The sequence below is a fragment of the Pithys albifrons genome, chromosome Z, assembly GCF_047495875.1.
Source record: "Pithys albifrons albifrons isolate INPA30051 chromosome Z, PitAlb_v1, whole genome shotgun sequence".
Lineage (NCBI taxonomy): Eukaryota > Metazoa > Chordata > Aves > Passeriformes > Thamnophilidae > Pithys > Pithys albifrons.
Genome location: NC_092497.1, coordinates 33,979,736 through 34,000,196, shown reverse-complemented (window position 1 = coordinate 34,000,196; position 20,461 = coordinate 33,979,736). Strand labels below are relative to the sequence as shown.

General features: G+C 42.2%; 1 protein-coding gene across 2 annotated transcripts in view; it reads right to left on the bottom strand.

Moving 5' to 3' along the window:
- Positions 1 to 3,104: 3,104 nt before the first annotated feature.
- The window catches only part of CEMIP2 (cell migration inducing hyaluronidase 2), a 66,000-nt gene continuing 48,643 nt past the window's right edge, over positions 3,105 to 20,461 (bottom strand). For both annotated transcript variants that reach the window (XM_071581678.1, XM_071581677.1), the window contains exons 17-24: positions 19,800 to 20,015; positions 18,905 to 19,113; positions 18,164 to 18,349; positions 9,462 to 9,681; positions 8,766 to 8,864; positions 7,485 to 7,633; positions 6,694 to 6,800; positions 3,105 to 5,945 (exon numbers count right to left, since the gene is read on the bottom strand). In XM_071581678.1, the coding sequence (XP_071437779.1) occupies positions 5,749 to 5,945; positions 6,694 to 6,800; positions 7,485 to 7,633; positions 8,766 to 8,864; positions 9,462 to 9,681; positions 18,164 to 18,349; positions 18,905 to 19,113; positions 19,800 to 20,015 (1,383 nt within the window). In that variant the 3' untranslated portion in view covers positions 3,105 to 5,748. The remainder of the gene's footprint in view (positions 5,946 to 6,693; positions 6,801 to 7,484; positions 7,634 to 8,765; positions 8,865 to 9,461; positions 9,682 to 18,163; positions 18,350 to 18,904; positions 19,114 to 19,799; positions 20,016 to 20,461) is intronic.

Here is a 20,461-nt window from a genome sequence, read left to right as displayed (position 1 = left end):
TCAATCCATTCCACCCTCTGACAGGCCCTCAAGACTCATATACAGCCTGCTACCACCATCATGAGAATTTCTTGCTGCATCAGCCCAAGATGGCGCCGACCCCCTCCAGGATGGAAGGGAGAATCACACACTAGGAAGCTCATTGCCACATATATCCAACTTCCTGTTACACACTTCCATTCTTGAAAAGCACTACTGGGAAACGAAGTCCACAGGTATCAGATGAAAACAAAACCTAGCTCTTATCGATACAAGAAATAGCTGCACAGATACAATACAATACAGAGCAGCTGAGACAGGTTCCCAGCACATCACAATGCAGCCACCTCAAACCCTGCTACCAGAGTCCTGAAATCAATCATGAAGAAACAGGGTAGCCCCATCTCCAAAGCAAAGCAGAGAGCAACAAGAGAAGCCTGCAAGAAATGCCATTCTAAATCAATACCCTTTCTAGATTTGACTCTTGTAAAAAGAAACTTAGTATTGCAAGCATTTCATAATTTGGAGAAACGTTTTTGGTTTTGTCTCCACAGATTGAAGCCATTAATGAATGCCTGCACAATGCCTCCTGACTGAACCAACCTTTGATCAGCAGAACATCTGGGTGATACTTGCAAATGCTACAGAGACTGGTGCATTGTTTGTCTGTAGCCAGTCCAGCTAATCCATTTCGTACCTGTAAAGTAGGCCTGCCTTTTAATAGCTCTCAATGGATTGTTTTTCTGCTCCAACACTTGTTGCAATGTTCCAAACTCCACAAGGCACAATTACTACGGTGTGCCAATGATCAAAGCTTTAAAAATAGCTCTCTTTAAATTTCAGTAGAGCTCAAGAATTAATGGGCAGCCTGACTGCACCATTTTGCCATCAATTTAATCCCTCAGATTCAAATCCAAAACACATCTAGGCAAGGACAGAATGTTAATGCAATGCAGGTGATTTATAGAAATGCTGCTGCTTGGTGTAATTATACTTCTGCAAATATTTCTAGATCCTTTAGTGTACCTGTGGCGCTGCCTACAGGATTGTTTTAAATTTGTGGAGACAGAGCCTGGAGTGGGGCTGCCGTCCAACCTTAATGGTGGTCCTGTAGTTGGGGAAGACTGACCTTATTAACTCCCAATTTGACCCTGATCCATCAGAAATTATGGCATAAGCGTTTTGCTCATGCCTCTGAGGAGGGCTGTGACAGCAGTGTATATTTTTGGAATTAGGGAGAAACCATTGCGACATCTCTTTTTGTTCCTTGGGTGGCACCACCAAGGCTCTGACTCAGCTAAGAAAATTAGGATGTTGGTTAACCAAGCAGACTAACACTACTTCTGTGGCTTTGAATGTGTTACTAACTGATGTTGACAGTGTCAGATATGGTACATTGCAAAATAGGGCAGCAATTGATTTTTTGTTATTGGCTCAAGGTCATGGATGTGATGAAGTTGAAGGAATGTGTTGTATGAATTTATCAGATCATAGTGAATCCATCCACAAGAGTATCCAGCTTTTGAAGGAAGAGGTAAAAGAATTGAAGGTAAATGATGGATGGGGATGGTTAAACCATCTGTTTCAAGGATGGGGTCTGACTGGATAGCTTTTATCTTTGGTGAAAACTAAACTGTTGATTTTTGTAGTTGTGATGGTTGTGCTGTTAATGATACTGTGTTTAGTCAGACTTCTGCAAAGTGCCCTGCAGAAGATGTCCATGGCCATTTTTATAGCAGAAATACAAAAAGGGGGAATTGTTGGGGTCAATAGCAGGTCTGCTGATTCCCTGACTCCTGAAGCAATCGACCTTCAGCATTTTAATGTGTACCCTTGAAATAGAGGAAGGCACGTAGTAAAGCAAAAGATAAACAAGTTAGAGAATGTATCAACTACAGAACAGGATGTGTAGCAAAAACAGTAAGTGCAAACCTTGTAGCCAATGATATATATCTATGCTTGAAAGAACTGAATAACCATTTGTGAAAGAACATGATGTTGTACTAAACATATAAAAAGAAAACTGTAACCCAGAATAAGGGCTATCAGTACTGCTGCAACATTGACCTGCTTTTGCTTTCTTGGCTGTCACGACCTCCGACAGAGAGGAATCAAGGGTCTTGCCCAAAACAGGGCAGAAGTTATCTGGGCATCAGCTGTCACTCCATTCCCATAATACACAGAACTAAGTATTTTCCTACAGCATGTCCTTCATCCTGGCTCTTTAGGGGAGTGTCTCCCCATCCCTCATATAGTGAATTTTCAGTGGACCTTTGGCCAGAGAGAGTACTTTGTTGATCTGCTACCTGCTCCAAGTATTTTATTTATTCTTTTGTTATCTTTTTTGTTCTTATTTTTAAATTTCTTTACTGCAAGACTATGCCACTTGAGCAAGGAATGAAAATCAATCTATTTGTATAGAGAGCTCAAGGATGACAAGCTAAATACAATGCCTTTTGGACTGGGTTTGGGGCAGAGATTCCTCACTTTTGAGGTCTCACTGAGTTTGACGTGAAAAGTGGGTGGCTTAGACTTTGCTGGCTGTAGTGGCTAGAGTGTTCCAAAAGAGAGGCTGAGTCATCATTGATTTTTACTGCCTGCAACCACAGTAGCAGACTGGCAGTCACTGCTAGAGAGGGCCCAGGACATGAGCTGTCTTAAAGCAGGATTAGTTAAAGTTGCTCCTCCATTGACAAAGGCTCAGCTGATGCCTGAGGATTTTAATGTGCATTTTGTAGATTTTCACAGAGTTGAGTAAGCTTCATATGTCAAGTTTTCCTAAGTCTCTTATATTTTAGATGGTATTTAGAAATTACAGAAATTTTGTTAGACGCAGATTACCAAGGACACACTGTTTGGAAGAACACTTGCAAGTACTCCAGCTGGGTCCATAAGAGCCTGTAGTCAAGAGTCAGCTCAGAGCCCTTGAAGGAGCTCCAAGGGGCAATTCTAAGGAGTTCTGAGGATGAGCATGAGGAGAAAATGGTATCATGGGTTGTTGTATCTATCAAATATGTTAATCACTGAAAGTTACAAAAACTGTAACACCTGGCTGACGTGCATGTGCATACTTTTAGTGTGCACCTTAGAAGCTTCTAATAAAGGAACTACTTTATCTCTATCTCCACTAAGGTTGTTTTGAAAGCCTTTTGCAGGATTAAGTATCACCACAGCCACTCTGGCAATCTGTTACAGTGCTTGACCACCAACTCACTAAAATCTTTTCTTCTGTTCTTGTGGAATTGCCTGCAAATCAATGTGTGCCAACATCCTCTTGTTCTGTGACACTGGGCACCACTGAGAATAGGCTGGTTGCATCTCCTTTACTCCCTCATCAGGCAATCAAAAGACATGAACAGGAAGCCCCTGAGTCAGTAACAATGCTGCACTGCTTTACCCCACAAGCTGAAATTACTCTATACTCAACAGCTCAGATTTGAGATGCCAGAGATTTGAGATATGCCTGTAACTTCAGTCACCACCAGTGTCTCCTTTCCCAGTATTCCTAACTTGTCTTTCAATGAGGAGTAGGATATGCTTCACAAATGTCATAGGTAAACTGGTGTTTGAAATAAAATAAATTATTCACACAGCACATATTATGAAATTGATACAAGAACAGAAGACACCCAAAATTTTATTGCTTTGTCAGATGTAAAAATTTATTTATGCTATTTATCAAATATTTAAATTTACACCCAAGACAATATTTCAACTTCGGGTCCAATTGTTCATCAGTAAGCCCTACATCAGAATACCCTTGACTCTTCCAAGGAAAATTTTTACAAGATGGCTTACAACAGCAGACGTTTATAAATAATGGCCAACTCCATAAGCCTGAGGGTTACTACCACATCACTACTTCATTGCTGAGCATAACCCACAAAACAGAGGAAGCCTTAAAGCCATTTTAATCCCCAAATGCTATCACTACTGTACTCAGAGCATTTAAATCACATTGCCATGAATCACTAACACCAAATATTATAGCGAAAGATTTACCACATCTTTCCCTAATACAATGACTTTTTTTTTTAAACATACAAGAGAACTGTGCATCAGAACAACTGCAAAATACACAATCATCCATTTGGCTTGGTTTTACAATAAAAATAAGGTCAGTAATCTATTGTTAACTTCATCTCTTTTGCTGTGCTCCTTTTCCCTCTTTTTGCATTTAGGAAACTACACTAGACCAGGCAGTTATATTGTAGCACTGAGGTAGGACATTTCAATTAAACAGAGTAACACACCTGCTACTGTGACTCCTCCCCTCTAAAGCAAAAAAAACCAACCCAAAACCCAACCAACCAAAAAAAAAAATCCCCATAGTTTTTTAACTTCTTTGGAGAAGACAGGCATATAGCTCATTTTCAACAGCCACTCCATTTTGAAGTCAAAGCACAAAGAGTCTCTGAATGGTAAATACATTGTATCAGCTAGATTGAATGAAAAAATATACAAGAAGAATGAACTATGGCAGCTTTATTAAAACTAGGGTTACATTTTAGCTGTATTGTTCCCTATTGTGAAATGCTTCTTTACAGTCCCTGAAATTTAATTTCAAAGATCAGGATCATCCTAGAAAGGGCAACTGTGCCTCTGTTCTAAATGATTTTCACAGTACCTGCAGAAAGGGCAAAATAATTGCAACAAAACCAAACGAAATCGAACAGATCTAATATAAAGTCAGTAAGAATCAACAACAAGAGTATACTACAAGAACCAAAGTTAAGGCAAAAGCTATAACCTGAATGAACTGAAGATATATGCCTCAATGAACTGAGCGTACTTTCCATTTATTTAAAAGTTAAAGTTGGGAGAGCCTTACATAACATTTAAAAAAACCCCAAAAAACAAACAAACCAAAACAACAACAAACCACACCACAAATCACTGCAACAGTAGAAACTTAGTTTCCTAACAAATTGTGAATAACAGTATCACAGCCTTGCCCTTCTAGTTACAAGCTTTAAAAGACTAAACTGAAGTCTAGCTGTACTCTAGACTACAGCTTTAACATCTAGACTATTTATTGTAATAACCTTCACAGACACCTCTATGTATTTAGGGAGAATAGTAAACAGTGATCCTAAAGAACACTAGTAATTTCCTGCTCTGCATGCCATGCTGGTACACATAGCCTTGTAAAACTGTTGCATGGTACACAATCCTCACCCAGCCCCAGGCTGAAACTTAGAATTCCTCCCTCCATCTTTCCTATAGGAAAGCAGAAATTTTACTGTGCAGTTAAAATCCCTTGAGTCAGCTACATACACAGGGGAAATTCTGTTTTAACACCTTGGAAAGCAGATTGAGAACGGAACTAAGCTGATAAATAAACTCCCAAGAAAACACCTAAAGAGCCGAGGGAAAATGCATAAATTATAAAGACCAATTCAAGTTGTATATGGAGGTGTTAATCTTTCAAGTAACCCAAGATGCACTCCAACACCTGTTATTAAAAATTTAAGGCTTTTATGAACACCCTCTTACATATAAAAGGAGCATTAAACAGAAGGAAATCGTTTACAGTAAATACAAACATCTGAAAAAATCTCCGAAATCTGTTTATACAAATACTAATAAATTCTTTCATATTTTGTACAACTAGAAGGTGCGCAGATTGGCATTCAAGCAGTCAATGCTGGCAAACATCTGTCAGACAATAACATGATTTATTTGGATAACAATATAGTTTAAAATGCCATAAATTAAAAAATAAGTTAGTTCACATTTTTCCCCCAGCTTTTATGTACATCTGAGTCTTTAACGAGATCGTGTAGCCTTCTTCAGAAGTTCGAGGTCTTTCTGTCGGCTTTTGACTGCTCTGGCACAGCCATACTCTTCCAGTTGTAAAGGGATATACTTTTCTATCTGAATGAGCCCATGCCCAGCAGGACCAGTAAACAGCTTAATCCAGGATGGCTTAAAGTTCCCCCTGAAGCCCAGGAAGGCCAGGCTTCCTGCAACAAAAACAGTTTAGCATTACCAAACCAGCCAAGATCATTGAAGCACAGTACGTGACCAGTTAGAAAGAAAAGGGAATGCTCCTCCAAAATTCTCTCCCCCTGTTACTCAGGACACTGTCAGCTACACGTCTATCTCACAAGGAAATATTGCTTCACAATTAGCAATTTCCTTTTTCAATATTCAGTATTAAATACTCTGAAATCTTAATATGAAAACACATCTAATTGGACATTCACAAAACCTGCTTTCTGAGACACAACTTATGTCAAGACTCTGAATGGACAAGAGATACCCCATGTGGCTTATAAATTGATGATCCCTCAAAACACCAAGAGTGTCTCATTTCTAGCTTCAAATTTTGTTAATAAAACAGGAAATACTTATTCAGGCACAGGAGATTGCTTAAAGATCGATTTGCTGGGAGAGGCACAAAATACAGGCTTTAGGAAAAAAGCCCATGACTCTTTTTGTATAATCCACAGGCACAAAAAACTGCTAGTCACTTCTCTGTTTCTCCATCACACAACACACTTCGGGGCAAGGGGAAGGTTTTCTAATCTACCAACAAGATGTTCTTCCTCTCTCAACATGAGCTGACGTGCAACAGCCCACACTAGTGCAAACTGGCAATGCCTCTCCACCAGCTGCATACTTTTCACACACCTCATGAGAAACCCACCATGCCAACATAAACACACAGACCAAGGCGGTGTCAGAGAAAATGTGCAAATTTGCACCAACCGTTGTTCTGAAGATAAGGTGGTTTTGCTGTTCCCAGGGACACTAAGGTTTCTGCTAAATTATTGGGAATTGCTAAATCACCTTTTCTGCTCAGTAGAACGATGGACCTGCAGCAGGAACAGTGAAGAGACAGTAGTTGTTATAAACACAACACTTTCTTAATATTATGCTACATGCCTTTACAGCTAGCTGGCCTCGTAGCCCACTTTTTTAAGAGTGCTCATGACATGGAAATAGTCAACCCTTTCTGAAAGCGGTACTTAAAATTTTTGATTTTTAAACTGACTTTTAAATATAACTGCAAAATCACTGAAAAGTGGTATTTAATATTTTGTATCAAAAAATCAAGTTTAGATATTCATCCCTAATTAGCATATTAGAATAGTAATTTTTTTCTGACACTAACTCTTTACCTTTAATGATAAGTAATTTTCTCCCTATGGGAAGAGAACAGTATGTCTTTCACACAGTCCTTGCCAATGTCCTTATTAAACAAAAAATTATTCTTGTTTTAAGCAAAGAAGTATCATTAGGATGTTTAGTTAAAAAAAAAACATTTTTGATGTGAAAGACAGGCAACACCAGAAAATCAAAAAAGTTCAAAATTTATTTTCTTGAATAAAGCTGCATTGTCCCTTAAAATGCTCTTATGTTTCCCCTTTTCCCTCAACCTTGATATCTGCTTAGCTCACTTTCAGTGGTCCTGTATTGACACCATTACTTAAATCCTCATCAGACAGCAGAGCTACAGCCTACAGGACATACTGGAAATAAATGGTCATTACACATACCTTTGTGGAATTCCAGATTTTAAATATCCATCTGCAAGCTTAATGTCTACTTCAGAAAATAATTTGTTTCCCAATACTGTGCCAGTGCAGGCATCTATTATAACAACAAGTATACCATTATCCTTGAAGGAAAACATGGTGTCATTGACCTGAATGGGAGGAAAAAGAAAAGAACTTTTTCTTCCTTTCCTAAAATTAATATGAATCAAACAGCAATTCTACTCCACTCAGAGTTAATCTTATTCTAGTTTAGACACAGTAGTGTAGTAATTTCCTTACAAATGCTTGCTTCTCCCTAACATCCCTTCAATTCTTCCTTTGACAGGATGCTGCCAGTTGGACTTTTGAAGTTGCATGGAAGCCTTTAATCCCTGGTTTCTACAGGGATATTGCATGCTTCAGCCACTCCTTCTGCTTCAGGAAGCTAAAATTCAGATTCTAAACCACCTGGACTTCCAGACAACAGTATGGTTAACTGGGACCTACCACAGCCCAGTTCCAGATCCAGTTTTTTCCTACTGAACACTCTTACTGTTCTGGAGATGGTTCCTACAGAAGTTTGCAGCTGCTAAGGTTATGCTGCTCACATGCCATTTGTGTACCTGGATAACTGAAGATTCAATAAAGCCAATGCACTGACACTAAAAGAATGAAAGGCTTGTGCAAACTAAGCTCTGTCATGCAAGACTGTCCACAAATGCTATTTCAGCAACACATGCAAGTCTCCTTCAGCATCTGAATGGAAAAGTAAAACTAAACTACTATTTATACAGTGTCACATTCACTAGGGTTTTTGGTGCCACATCAGAAGAAACACAGAGTTCTCTATTTATTCTTTAGTAACTGCCATTTTGAGGACTTTAGCAAAGTTTAGTGGTTTGCATGACCCATCCCATTACCATGCTAATCTGTTAGCACAAGGACAATTTCATCAACAGGGATTGAACTACCAGGCTGTAAGATTGTATAGTTTTTTTATTTCCAAAACCAGCCACTAATGTATACCCACCCAGATTTAAGCACAAAACTAAACATTTAAACTCTCCCTTACTGGAGCATTTTTCTCTCCAGCAGGAAAGGATACAAATACAAAATGGAGCTTTGAAGCCTCATTTTCTAAAGTTAAAACATCAGCTTTTTGATTGTTTGTTTTTGAAACAATGAACCAATCTTTTCATTCAAGTGACAAAAATTAAGGTCAGCATTATGTAGAGCTATACAACTGTTATAATACAAATCGACAAAATGATACTCAAGAAGAAAACCATAAAGAATACTTACAGATATAAACGCTTCCTGACCTCTCCTTGACTCCTTTTCATCACATGAATTAATCTGCACAAGGAGGTAGTTTTTGTGAGGATCACTGGTGAATACCATCTGCATATGAAATAAAACAGCCAAGTAAGCATATTGATGTGTCTTCAACACTTTATCATGCCAGTTTACAACACATAGCCTATGCTCCAAAGCAAATGCATCCATTTGTCAGTGGCATTATTTATGGTACTAGTAATACTAATAAATACAATGATATATAGTGTAACCTATTTTATCCCTTAATTTCGATATCTCTTTCAGCCTGTATAGATGAAACAGATAATGCAGTTTCAAGGTCATTCTAATAAGCAAAGATCCAAAAGGAGAGGAGAGAATGCTGGCCATGTAGGTATCTGCAAAAAAGCTTTTCTACACCCTACATGGAGTACAGACAACACTGAAGTGCAAGACATCAGATCTATCTATGTCCCTTCTCTGTAGCACTTGGAGTGAGAGGTGAACAAAAGGCGAAAAGAACAAAATCTGAAATCTTCATGCTACAAAGGACTCCCCGCCTAAATGGCATACAGATTAACAATGTGACCACTGTAAACTAGTAAATTCAGTACTCTGTGATGAAAAACTGATATTTGGACTCAGAGTAGAGAGCATCACCAATTATACACTTCATGAAAAGTTTTGCTTATTTTATTTTACCTGAGTTGTGCCACATTTTGTACATGGTACAGTAGTTTTTTCTGGCATCTGCTTTATGACGGTTGGTCCTTGGTAGTACTTTGGGTAAGCTTTTGTCATGCAGTTACTTATCCCTTTTGCTGAATCTTTGGTCACAATCTTGATCCTTTCACATCCCTGAGATGAGCAGTAACTGTGACCATCCCTATTGTATCTGGCTTGAAGAAATAAAAAAAGTAATCTACACAAAAAGGGGAAAAAGAATCTAAATTAGCTGGTGGAAATATAGGGTTTTATAGTAAACCTTAACAGCTATATTTCATGATTTTCAGAAGCAAAGAAACTACGGTATTCACTTCTGCACTGCCATCCAAACCTTTTCAAAGTATTTACAGTTTACTAGAGTTAGGAAGTATCTAATGATATATCTGAAATTCCCAACAATCAAAGGAATCAAGTGAATGCAGATGCTTTGCAAAGAAGAACCAGTCCTCAAATCAGTAGCTTGCAGGATATGGAAACCAAATTGTAGAGCATAAATATTTCCTTTGATCATAAGATCTATACAGACACACAGCAGTAACTGCTTGGATATTCAGCCTCATGCACCAGCACTGGCCAATGAAATTGTGCTATTGCAAATGCTGAGAAATGCACATTAGGATGTAATAGTCAATAATGTTCACAGAACGTTACTGGCAGTTATTCTGCCAGTAATGAGACTGGTAGTTCTTCTAATAGGTATTCAACTTATCACTATAGCTCTTAGACAAAGCAACATAAATGTCTTTTCAAAAACCACTCTCATCAGAGTATTTACTATAGACAGACACAGTAGCAGACAAGAACAAATTAAAAATTTCAGATCAATGTTTGCAAAACACACAAGTGATATACATAGGACTTAATTTATTGAAAGTTGACTGCATTTTAAACCTCTCAGAAGGATTGCAGTGGCCACTGTCAGAAGTACTTTTGAAAGAGAGAACATATTAAGTTCTTTTAAGACAGATGAAAACATACTAGGATTTTCAGAAATACAATTTTTAAATATTCCTGGAAGAGAAAGCTTCTTGGAAATGTCTAGAATGTTCAGTTTAACAAGAAGGCACAAATTTTCTTTAAGACTAAGAAACTAACTCCTGAAAGGCACTGCTCTGCAGCACACCAGATACCACATTTTCCCCCAGATATGAGGTAGGAAATATCGCCTGCAACTGCAGTTCTCTTGAAATGTATTTCAATGACAAACAATGTAATTTGGAGATGTAAAGATGTTTAGGCTTAGCTTGGTGTGCTGGTTTCAAGGCGAACCAGCAGGGGAAATGAACTCACCACGAGAGAGAGATTGTAAGTCAGACCTAAAATTTAATAATAATATTACAATCAAAACACTGACACAAAAGGGAAATTGCTTTCAACTCACAAAAACCCAGCAGTATAACCCAGTGTCCTGGGGCACAAACCCAAGGGGGTTTGTTTGCCCTTGTGCTGAGACCCCTGTGGCTCCCCCAAGTCCAGAGCAAAAGGAAATGAAAAACCTGTTGGTGTAGGCGAGGGCTGTGGTCTGGGCGAGAGTGGTGATCTCCTCCTGTCGAGGTCCTGCTGCTCCTCTGGATCCGACGAGAAGTTACCAAAGTCTTCTTACCCACCACTTATGTACCCTCAGGGAGCACCCAGTCCCTGCTCCTGGGCAGGGACTCACACAATGGGTGATTATCTCTGGGAGCCCGGGGGTATTGAACTGTTGATGGCCCCTTAGCAGCTCCGACCCCTCAGGCTGAGTGTGAAGGTGATAATGGCTCCCTGGGCAGCTGCTGCTAATGGCTCATTGTCCTTGGGGAATGAATAGAGGGGGTAGAATACACAGCTTTGATCACCTTTACACAGTGTCAGCTGGTCCCTCCTGCTCAACTAGGACATTATCCACCCCTTATTCTACACCATCTAGTCATTCCCAAATTTAATTCCCCTTTTACCTATATATACATATATACAATGAAACATTACAAACTCTTCTCACTCAAAATTAGCTCCCCTTGTGGTACACAACGTGTTCCTCCATCTTTTTGCATTACCCACCAAGTGCAACCAGGTCCTTGAGCAAAAACAATCACTCGGATTGGGTTAGTCCCACCTCAAACAAAGGCAAACCCAACAGTCTTTCCTAACATACCTCTCATATGGACCACAGGGACTTTATCTCCATCTACAATATTCAAGAGTTCTGATTGGGCAGGGCCAGCTCGATTGATGGAGCCCCAGGTGTTGACCAACCACGTGGCCTTTGCCAAATCCAGCTCCCAGTGTTTGAAAGTTCCCCCACCCAATGCCTTCAAGGTCGTTTTCAGCAGTCCATTACATCGCTCAACTTTCCCGGCAGCTGGAGCATGGTAGGGGATATGATACACCCACTCAATGCCGTGCTCTCTGGCCCAGGTGTTCTTGAGGCTGTTCTTGAAGTGGGTGCCATTGTCAGACTCTATTCTCTCTGGGGTGTCGTGCCTCCACAGGACTTGTTTCTCAAGGCCCAGGATGGTATTCCGGGCAGTGGCGTGAGATACGGGGTATGTCTCCAGCCATCCAGTAGTTGCCTCTACCATGGTCAGCACGTAGCGCTTGCCTTGGCGTGTTTGGGGAAGTGTGATGTAGTCAACTTGCCAGGCCTCCCCATACCTGTATTTCGACCACCGTCCACCATACCATAGAGGCTTCACCCGCTTGGCCTGCTTGATGGCAGCACATGTGTCACAGTCATGGATAACCTGTGAGACACTCTCCATGGTTAGATCCACCCCTCGGTCACGAGCCCATCTGTATGTCGCATCTCTGCCCTGATGACCAGAGGCATCATAGGCCCATCGAGCTAGAAACAACTCTCCCTTGCGCTGCCAATCCAGATCTACTTGAGAGACTTTAATCCTGGCAGCTCGATCCACCTGCTCGTTGTTACGATGCTCCTCATTAGCCCGGCTCTTGGGTACATGAGCATCTACGTGACGGACCTTCACACTCAGCTTCTCTACCCGGGCAGTGATGTCTTGCCACATCTCAGCCGCCCAGATGGGTTTCCCTTTGCGCTGCCAGCTGGCCTTTCTCCAATGCTCCAGCCATCCCCACAGAGCATTGGCCACCATCCACAAGTCAGTGTAAAGGTAGAGTCTTGGCCACTTCTCTCGTTCAGCGATATCCAAAGACAGCTGAACAGCTTTCAGCTCTGCAACCTGACTTGATCCACCCTGTCCTTCAGTCGCTTCTGTAACTTGCCGTGTAGGACTCCATACAGCTGCTTTCCATTTCTGGCCTGTCCCTACAATGCGGCAGGAGCCATCTGTGAAGAGATCATATCGCTTCTCCTCTTCTGGCAGCTGGTTATATGGTGGGGCCTCCTCAGCTCGTGTCACCTGCTCCTCTTCTTCAGATAACAATCCGAAACTCTCACCTTCCGGCCAGTTGGTGATGATTTCCAAAATCCCAGGGCGATTAGGATTCCCTGTCTGGGTTTGCTGCGTGATCAGAGCGATCCACTTACTCCATGTGGCATCAGTGGCGTGATGGGTAGAAGGAGCTTTTCCTTTGAACACCCAGCCCAACGCCGGTAGTTGGGGTGCCAGGATGAGCTGTGCCTCAGTGCCAATCACTTCTGAGGCAGCTCGAACTCCTTCATAAGCTGCCAGGATCTCTTTCTCAGTTGGGGTGTAGCTGGCTTCAGATCCTTTGTATCCCCGACTCCAGAATCCCAGTGGTCATCCTTGAGTCTCCCCAGGTACTTTCTGCCAGAGGCTCCAGGATGGGCCGTTCTCCCTGGCTGCAGTGTAGAGCACGTTCTTCACATCCTGTCCTGTCCTAACTGGCCCAAGGGCTACTGCATGGGTAAATCTCCTGTTTAATCTGCTCAAAGGCTTGTTGTTGTTCAGGGCCCCACTGGAAATCATTCTTCTTCCGTGTCACAAGGTAGAGGGCTTACAATCTGACTGTACTCAGGGATATGCATCCTCCAAAAGCCCATGGCGCCTAGGAAAGCCTGAGTTTCCTTCTTGCTGGTCGGTGGGGACATAGCTGCTATTTTGTTGATCACCTCTGTTGGAATCTGGCGACGCCCGTCTTGCCACTTCACTCCTAGGAACTGGATTTCCTGAGCAGGTCCCTTGACCTTACTTTGTTTAATGGCAAAACCAGCTCTTAGGAGAATCTGGATTATCTTCTTTCCTTTCTCAAAAACTTCCCCTGCTGTGTTCCCCCATACAATGATGTCATCGATGTACTGTAGATGTTCTGGAGCCTCACCCTTTTCCAGTGCAGTCTGGATCAGTCCATGGCAAATGGTGGGACTGTGTTTCCACCCCTGGGGCAGTCGATTCCAGGTGTACTGCACCCCCTTCCAGGTGAAAGCGAACTGTGGCCTGCACTCTGCTGCCAACAGAATGGAGAAAAAGGCATTGGCAATGTCGATGGTGGCATACCACTTGGCTGCCTTGGACTCCAGCTCATACTGAAGCTCCAGCATGTCCGGCACAGCGGCACTCAGAGGGGGTGTGACCTCATTGAGGCCACGGTAATCCACCGTCAGCCTCCACTCTCCACTGGACATTCGTACTGGCCATATGGGGCTATTAAAGGGAGAGTGAGTTTTGCTGACCACCCCTTGGCTCTCCAGCTCACGAATCATCTTGTGTATGGGGGTCACAGAGTCTCGGTCAGTGCGGTATTGCCGACGGTGCACTGTGGCTGTGGCCAGCAGTACCAATTGTTCTTCAACTTTCAGCAGTCCCACAGCAGAAGGGTCCTCTGAGAGACCTGGCAAGGTGCTCAGCTGTCTGATTTCCTCTGTCTCCACAGCAGCTATGCCAAAGGCCCAACGCAGTCCCTTTGGGTCTTTGAAATATCCGTTCCTCAGGTAGTCTATGCCAAGGATACATGGGGCTTCTGGACCAGTCACAATGGGGTGTCTATGCCATTCCTTCCCTGTCAAGTTGACTTCAGCTTCCAGTACAGTCAGCTGTTGGGATCCCCCTGTCACCCCAGAAATAGAGATGGATTCTGCCCCGACGTATCCTGATGGCATCAATGTGCATTGTGCACCAGTGTCCACTAAAGCTTTGTATTTCTGTGGGTCTGATGTGCCAGGCCACCGAATCCACACAGTCCTATAAACCCGATTGTCCCTCTCCTCTACCTGGCTAGAGGCAGGGCCCCCCTAATCCTGCTCATGGTACTCACTGCGCTCTCCCTGTGAATATGACCGGGAGGTTCCTTCAAGAGGGTCGGGCATAACATCATCATTCCTATACTGTCTGGAGCCTTGCCCATGAGAGACCGGAGCAGCCTTCAACCTTGAAGAATTCCCTGTGTTAGTTGTGCCTCTTTGCAATTCACGTACCCGAGCTGCTAAGGAAGAGGTGGGTTTTCCATCCCACTTCCTCATATCTTCTCCATGCTCATGGAGGTAAAACCACAGATTGCCGCGTGGAGTGTACCCTTTCTCCTTAGCTGGAAGACGCCTGCTTCTGATGGCAGAGACTCTCGTTTGTTCTGGAGAGATATGGAAGAGTCCTTCCTTAATGTTCTCTTCCAGTTCAGCCAGTTTTGTTTCCACAGCTGAGACGTGAGCTCGTAATGGAGCAGTGACAGTGTCTTCATAAATCCTGAGTTTGCTGACCAGTGCACCCACCTTGTCTTCTCCCTCTCTCCACTGCAATGTTGCAAGGTAGTGAGAATACATTTCTGGCCCAAGTCGTGCAAATTTTAACCACATCTGGGATGTGCACTGGACACCATCTGGACTTTTAGGGAATCTCTCATCCTCTGAAAAGATTATCTCCAGTACGGCTAATTCCCTTAAGCACCGGATACCTTGTTCCATTGAGTTCCACTGTCCTTGCTGTATGTGGAGGTCCTCCTTACAAAGATATCTCTCCCTCACGCTTGACAACAGTCGCCGCCAGAGGCTGAGAGTTTCCTGTCTCTTTCCAATGCCCACATCTCAAGACAGGGATCCCAGCTGCCTTGCCTCACTCCCATCTAGAATTGTATCATTGGCTGTCGCATCCCAGATTCGAAGCAGCCAGGTCAAGATGGACTCATTTGCCTGTCCTGTGAACTCTCTCCGGAGCTCACGCAACTCTCCCAGGGATAGGGACCGGGTGATTATTTCTGGCTCCATTTCTTCTGCTCGAGGTGAAGGTCCTGACTCTTCCTCATCATTCACTATACGAACTGATTTGGTCTTCGATTTTCTTTTCTGGACAGGGGCAACTGTTATTGGTTTCTGTTGTCCTTCCAGCTCCTCCATGGTTTGTGTGGACATGGTGCTGGTTGATTTGTTTCCCTTTCTCTCTGGCTCAGCTGTGGTTTGGGTGGACATGGTGCTGGTTGATGTATCTCTTCTCCTCTCTGGTTCAGCCATGGTCTGGACGGACATGGTGCTGGTTGATGTATCTCTTCTCCTCTCTGGTTCAGCCATGGTCTGGACGGACATGGTGCTGGTTGATTTGTTTCCCTTTCTCTCTGGCTCAGCTGTGGTTTGGGTGGACATGGCACCTGTGGATTTGCTCCTTTTCTCCTCCTCCTGATGATGCTGTACCACACCAAGCAGTGTGCGGTAGGCAGTGGCCAGGGCCCAGCAGGTTGCTGTGAGCTGCACATCTCTGGGACTACCAGAGCATCTTCCTTTCACATAGCTTAGCATTTTGGCAGGGTCCTGCAGTTGTTCCGGGGTGAATTTCCAGATCATTTGAGGAGAGAAGGTCTCCAAATACTGGCCCATATCTTCCCACTTCCCGTGCCACTCAACATCATCTGCTCCCAGGGCAGGCCTCCAGCAAGCCTCCTTAGAAAGCCCAGTTCTGACCCTAAACATGGTGTATACAGTACAGAGGAGACAAAGCAACACTAACAGCACTAACAGTAAGATTATGCTGTCCCTAACATCAAAAGGAAGCTCAATATTTTCAATGATTGTTGTAGCAGAGGTGAAAAGGTGGAAGTAACCATCTCTGCCTGTTTTCCCCACAGGTTGGGTGCTATTTTTAATGAGACCCCAGAGGTAACAACCCAAACCAGGACAGGCACACCAGACTGAATATACATTCACAATGAAATTCACTGCTTCTGATGTTATGACAACATAAACATAGTATATTAATAAAGCAATTTTGATCCTTCTCCCTGGTATTAAAGAGAGCATCAAAATAGGCAAATGGTTCCCCATGTGTCGAAATATGAACAGGCCCAGATACACCATCCACATGAATACATCAAGCAACATGGTAGTCAGGGAGTTTCTGTATCCAAATACACAAAATCAAATTGTAATTCTGACTTCTCTCTCGTGGCCCCACGTTGGGCGCCAAAAGATGTGCTGGTTTAAAGGCGAACCAGCAGGGGAAATGAATTCACCACGAGAGAGAGATTATAAGTCAGACCTAAAATTTAATAATAATATTACAATCAAAACACTGACACAAAAGGGAAATTGCTTTCAACTCACAAAAACCCAGCAATATAACCCAGTGTCCTGGGGCACAAACCCAAGGGGGTTTGTTTGCCCTTGTGCTGAGACCCCTGTGGCTCCCCCAAGTCCAGAGCAAAAGGAAATGAAAAACCTGTTGGTGTAGGCGAGGGCTGTGGTCTGGGCGAGAGTGGTGATCTCCTCCTGTCGAGGTCCTGCTGCTCCTCTGGATCCAACGAGAAGTTACCAAAGTCTTCTTACCCACCACTTATGTACCCTCAGGGAGCACTCAGTCCCTGCTCCTGAGCGGGGACTCACACAATGGGTGATTATCTCTGGGAGCCAGGGGGTATTGAACTGTTGATGGCCCCTTAGCAGCTCCGACCCCTCAGGCTGAGTGTGAAGGTGATAATGACTCCCTGGGCAGCTGCTGCTAATGGCCCATTGTCCTTGGGGAATGAATAGAGGGGGTAGAATACACAGCTTTGATCACCCTTACACAGTGTCAGCTGGTCCCTCCTGCTCAACTAGGACACTTGGCAAAATGCCTACTGCCCAGTAGTCTGTCAGGGTCTCCCCTCCCCCTGCCAAGGGAAGGGAGGGAGGAGGAAGAGAAAAAAAAGAAGAAAAAACAATCTGAAATGGCAACCTTCTTATTTTTACACAAAAGAGAGAGAATTAAAAACAGAACATGATATAACACATATATATACAAAAGTGGAAAAACCCAACAACAACAACCACCCAGTCACCCAACTAACAACACATTCCAAACACTCAGAGCACAAAAGCACCTCAAGAGACTCTCCCCGGCAAAACAGAAGAAAAACCAATGACAAAAAAAAAAGGTTTACGAACTAAGCAGCTGTAAAGTGGTGACGAGGTCCAACACTACTGGCGTGGTGATAACATATTCACTCAGCATCGGATATGAAGTGTACTGACCAAGGCCACTCTTACACCTTCTTTTATACTTGAGTTGACATGAAAACGATATGAAACATCTCTTTGGTTGCTTAAGTCAGGTGATGCTTGTCTCCTCTCATCTATGTCAGACTGTCTGGGCCTGCCAAACTGAGGTCTAGCTAAAACTAATGCCAAAACTACCACAAAAGACATATAAGGAGAAACCTTCTTTCAAAGAGGTTTGAGGCTCCACCACTACAGCTTTTCTCTTATGAGCATGTCTCAATCAATTGCTTATAACACCATCAAACTGCACATTTTAAGGTTAGACAATATCTTCTAGTAGGGTCAAGTTGCAAGGAGTTACCCAGTACTGTTGTCAAAGTAAAACTTCTTGTCTGATCGATTCTTTTCGAGCTCCATCATTGAAGAGGCAGGCATATAACGCTCTACCTTGCTTGACAGCGGAGATGACCGCCTTTGAAAAGTTTCCAAAACTATAACAAAATCTGTATTTGGTCGGTAACAAAGACCAATACGAATCCAGTCATTCCTAAAAAACAAAAGTAAAGTGTATGAGTCATTGTAGGAAGAGTTTAGATGTCAATACTCAGCAAACATAATTTCAAAAACAAGCAACAGGAACACCAAAGTTCCCAAACCCTCAACCAGAAGACTCTTATTCGTCTCTCTACACGAAGTCTTCTTTCCCTCTCTGCACTGTCTTTCATTAAATGTTATAGTAACTCTGATTCTGTCAAATATATTTTATTTTATCCTTTATAGATATTTCATAAGTTCATCTGACAACAAAAGCAAGTGTGATAAACTATTCAACTCCAATTCTGCTCAACTTCACTGTCTGTACATTTTCTTCTCCAAAGGTTTTTTCTCAAAGACCCTGTAGTGGACAAATATTTAACTTCATGTGGAAGTCTACTGATTAATTTCTTGCTTTTCATACTTCAGTATTTGTAATTATGAAACAAAAACCCCCACCCAAGCTTCAGTCTTCTTCATAGTTGCAAACTCTCATGCACACTAATTGTGTATGATGTAACTTCAGTATTGCCTTATGGACCAAACACATGAAAAGCAGTAAACATACTTGTTGAAGTTAATAAGATATAGATAGGTGATGTTTGGAGCTTTTCCATTCCAATGTATTGTATAGCCCTTTTGGAGCATCACTACTGGCTGATATTGTTGAAAAGCAGCTCTCTGATTAATACCTCGAAGAACCATGGGATTGGCTGGGTACTCATCACGGATGATCGTCATGGAAAGATTCTGTCCATTCCAGGTTTGGACATAAACCTACATGATATTAAAGAGAATGAAAAGAAAGTGGGAGATTTGGACACTGTGCAAAAGGAAATGAAACAATGAAGTACAATCAGTGCATAATTAATCAAAATGCTGCAACTTGGTATTCTGAGTTACATAATACTCAAATATCTCCTAAATAAAGGTCCTATTTGAAAAACTATTGCGCACTGTGCCCATTTTGCAGACAAAAAAGGAGGAGAAGGAGAAGAAGAAGGAAAAAAAAATCAGCTATGACACTTGACTACATAGACCAGGAACCAGAATGGGAATCAAATCTGTGAGACTTGTATTCAGAACATGGTATTTAACATCTCCAGAAAACAAACCAACCAAACAAACCCCTTAAAATCCACTTGAAAAAAATCCAACAGAATTCAAGTGGAATTCAACACCTCCAATCCAAAAATATTTTAGCTGATAGGGCTGCAAGTTATAATTCTTGGCAAGCACTTTTACCTTGCAGCACCTAATACTGTACTCCCAGTCCACATGCTAAAGGGAACATGATACATACAGAACTAGCTGAAAAGTGTAATATGCATAAAAGGACTTCAAAAGAAAAAAATTTTGAAACCTAAAGATAGGTAATTTTGTATTTTTTATACTACCTTTGACCCCACAAGTAGTTCATATTATATTTTTGCCCCAAAAACCAGAAAGCCAAGAGTACTAACCTGTGCATAGTTCCCACTGCAAACTACAGCATTCCATTCTGTAATATTAATGCACTTAGGGTGTTGAATCAAGTAATTATCCATTCTGCCAACATAGGTATCCTTGTAGTCAGTCACTGAACCATCTAGATCATGAAATACTGAGTTCTTGTCACCATCCAGATCTCCTTCTTCAAACCAGGGACCAGGCTTTCCAAAGAAGGCTTTCAAAGAAACCTGACGACAACAATTAAAATCTTAATTTTTTTTTTCTGCAGGTGAAGCACAGACTAACACTTGCACACATGCAGAAACACAGAAATTTGACAAAGTTGATTAAAAACCATATGGTAAAGATAGTGGAATCTTGCAAAACAGACATGTTGTTTTTAGTAATAGGCTCAGGCCAACTCTTGCTTCTGAAAGGTGTTAATATTTCCAACTGAAAATTCATTACTAAGAAGATACCCCTCATTACAAGATCTTACTAAAACCTCCCTTTCAGCTTTACCATATGCCATGAATCATTTACTGTAACAGATCCTGTATCTCTGTTGTATTGGAGTCTTTTGCTCAGGAGACACCTTGGGTGACTGCCAACCAAGAGAGAAAAACTCTGGAATATGGTTGCATGGAAAAGATGACCTAGGATCCTCGTCTCCTTATTTTAAACAAAAGAAGAA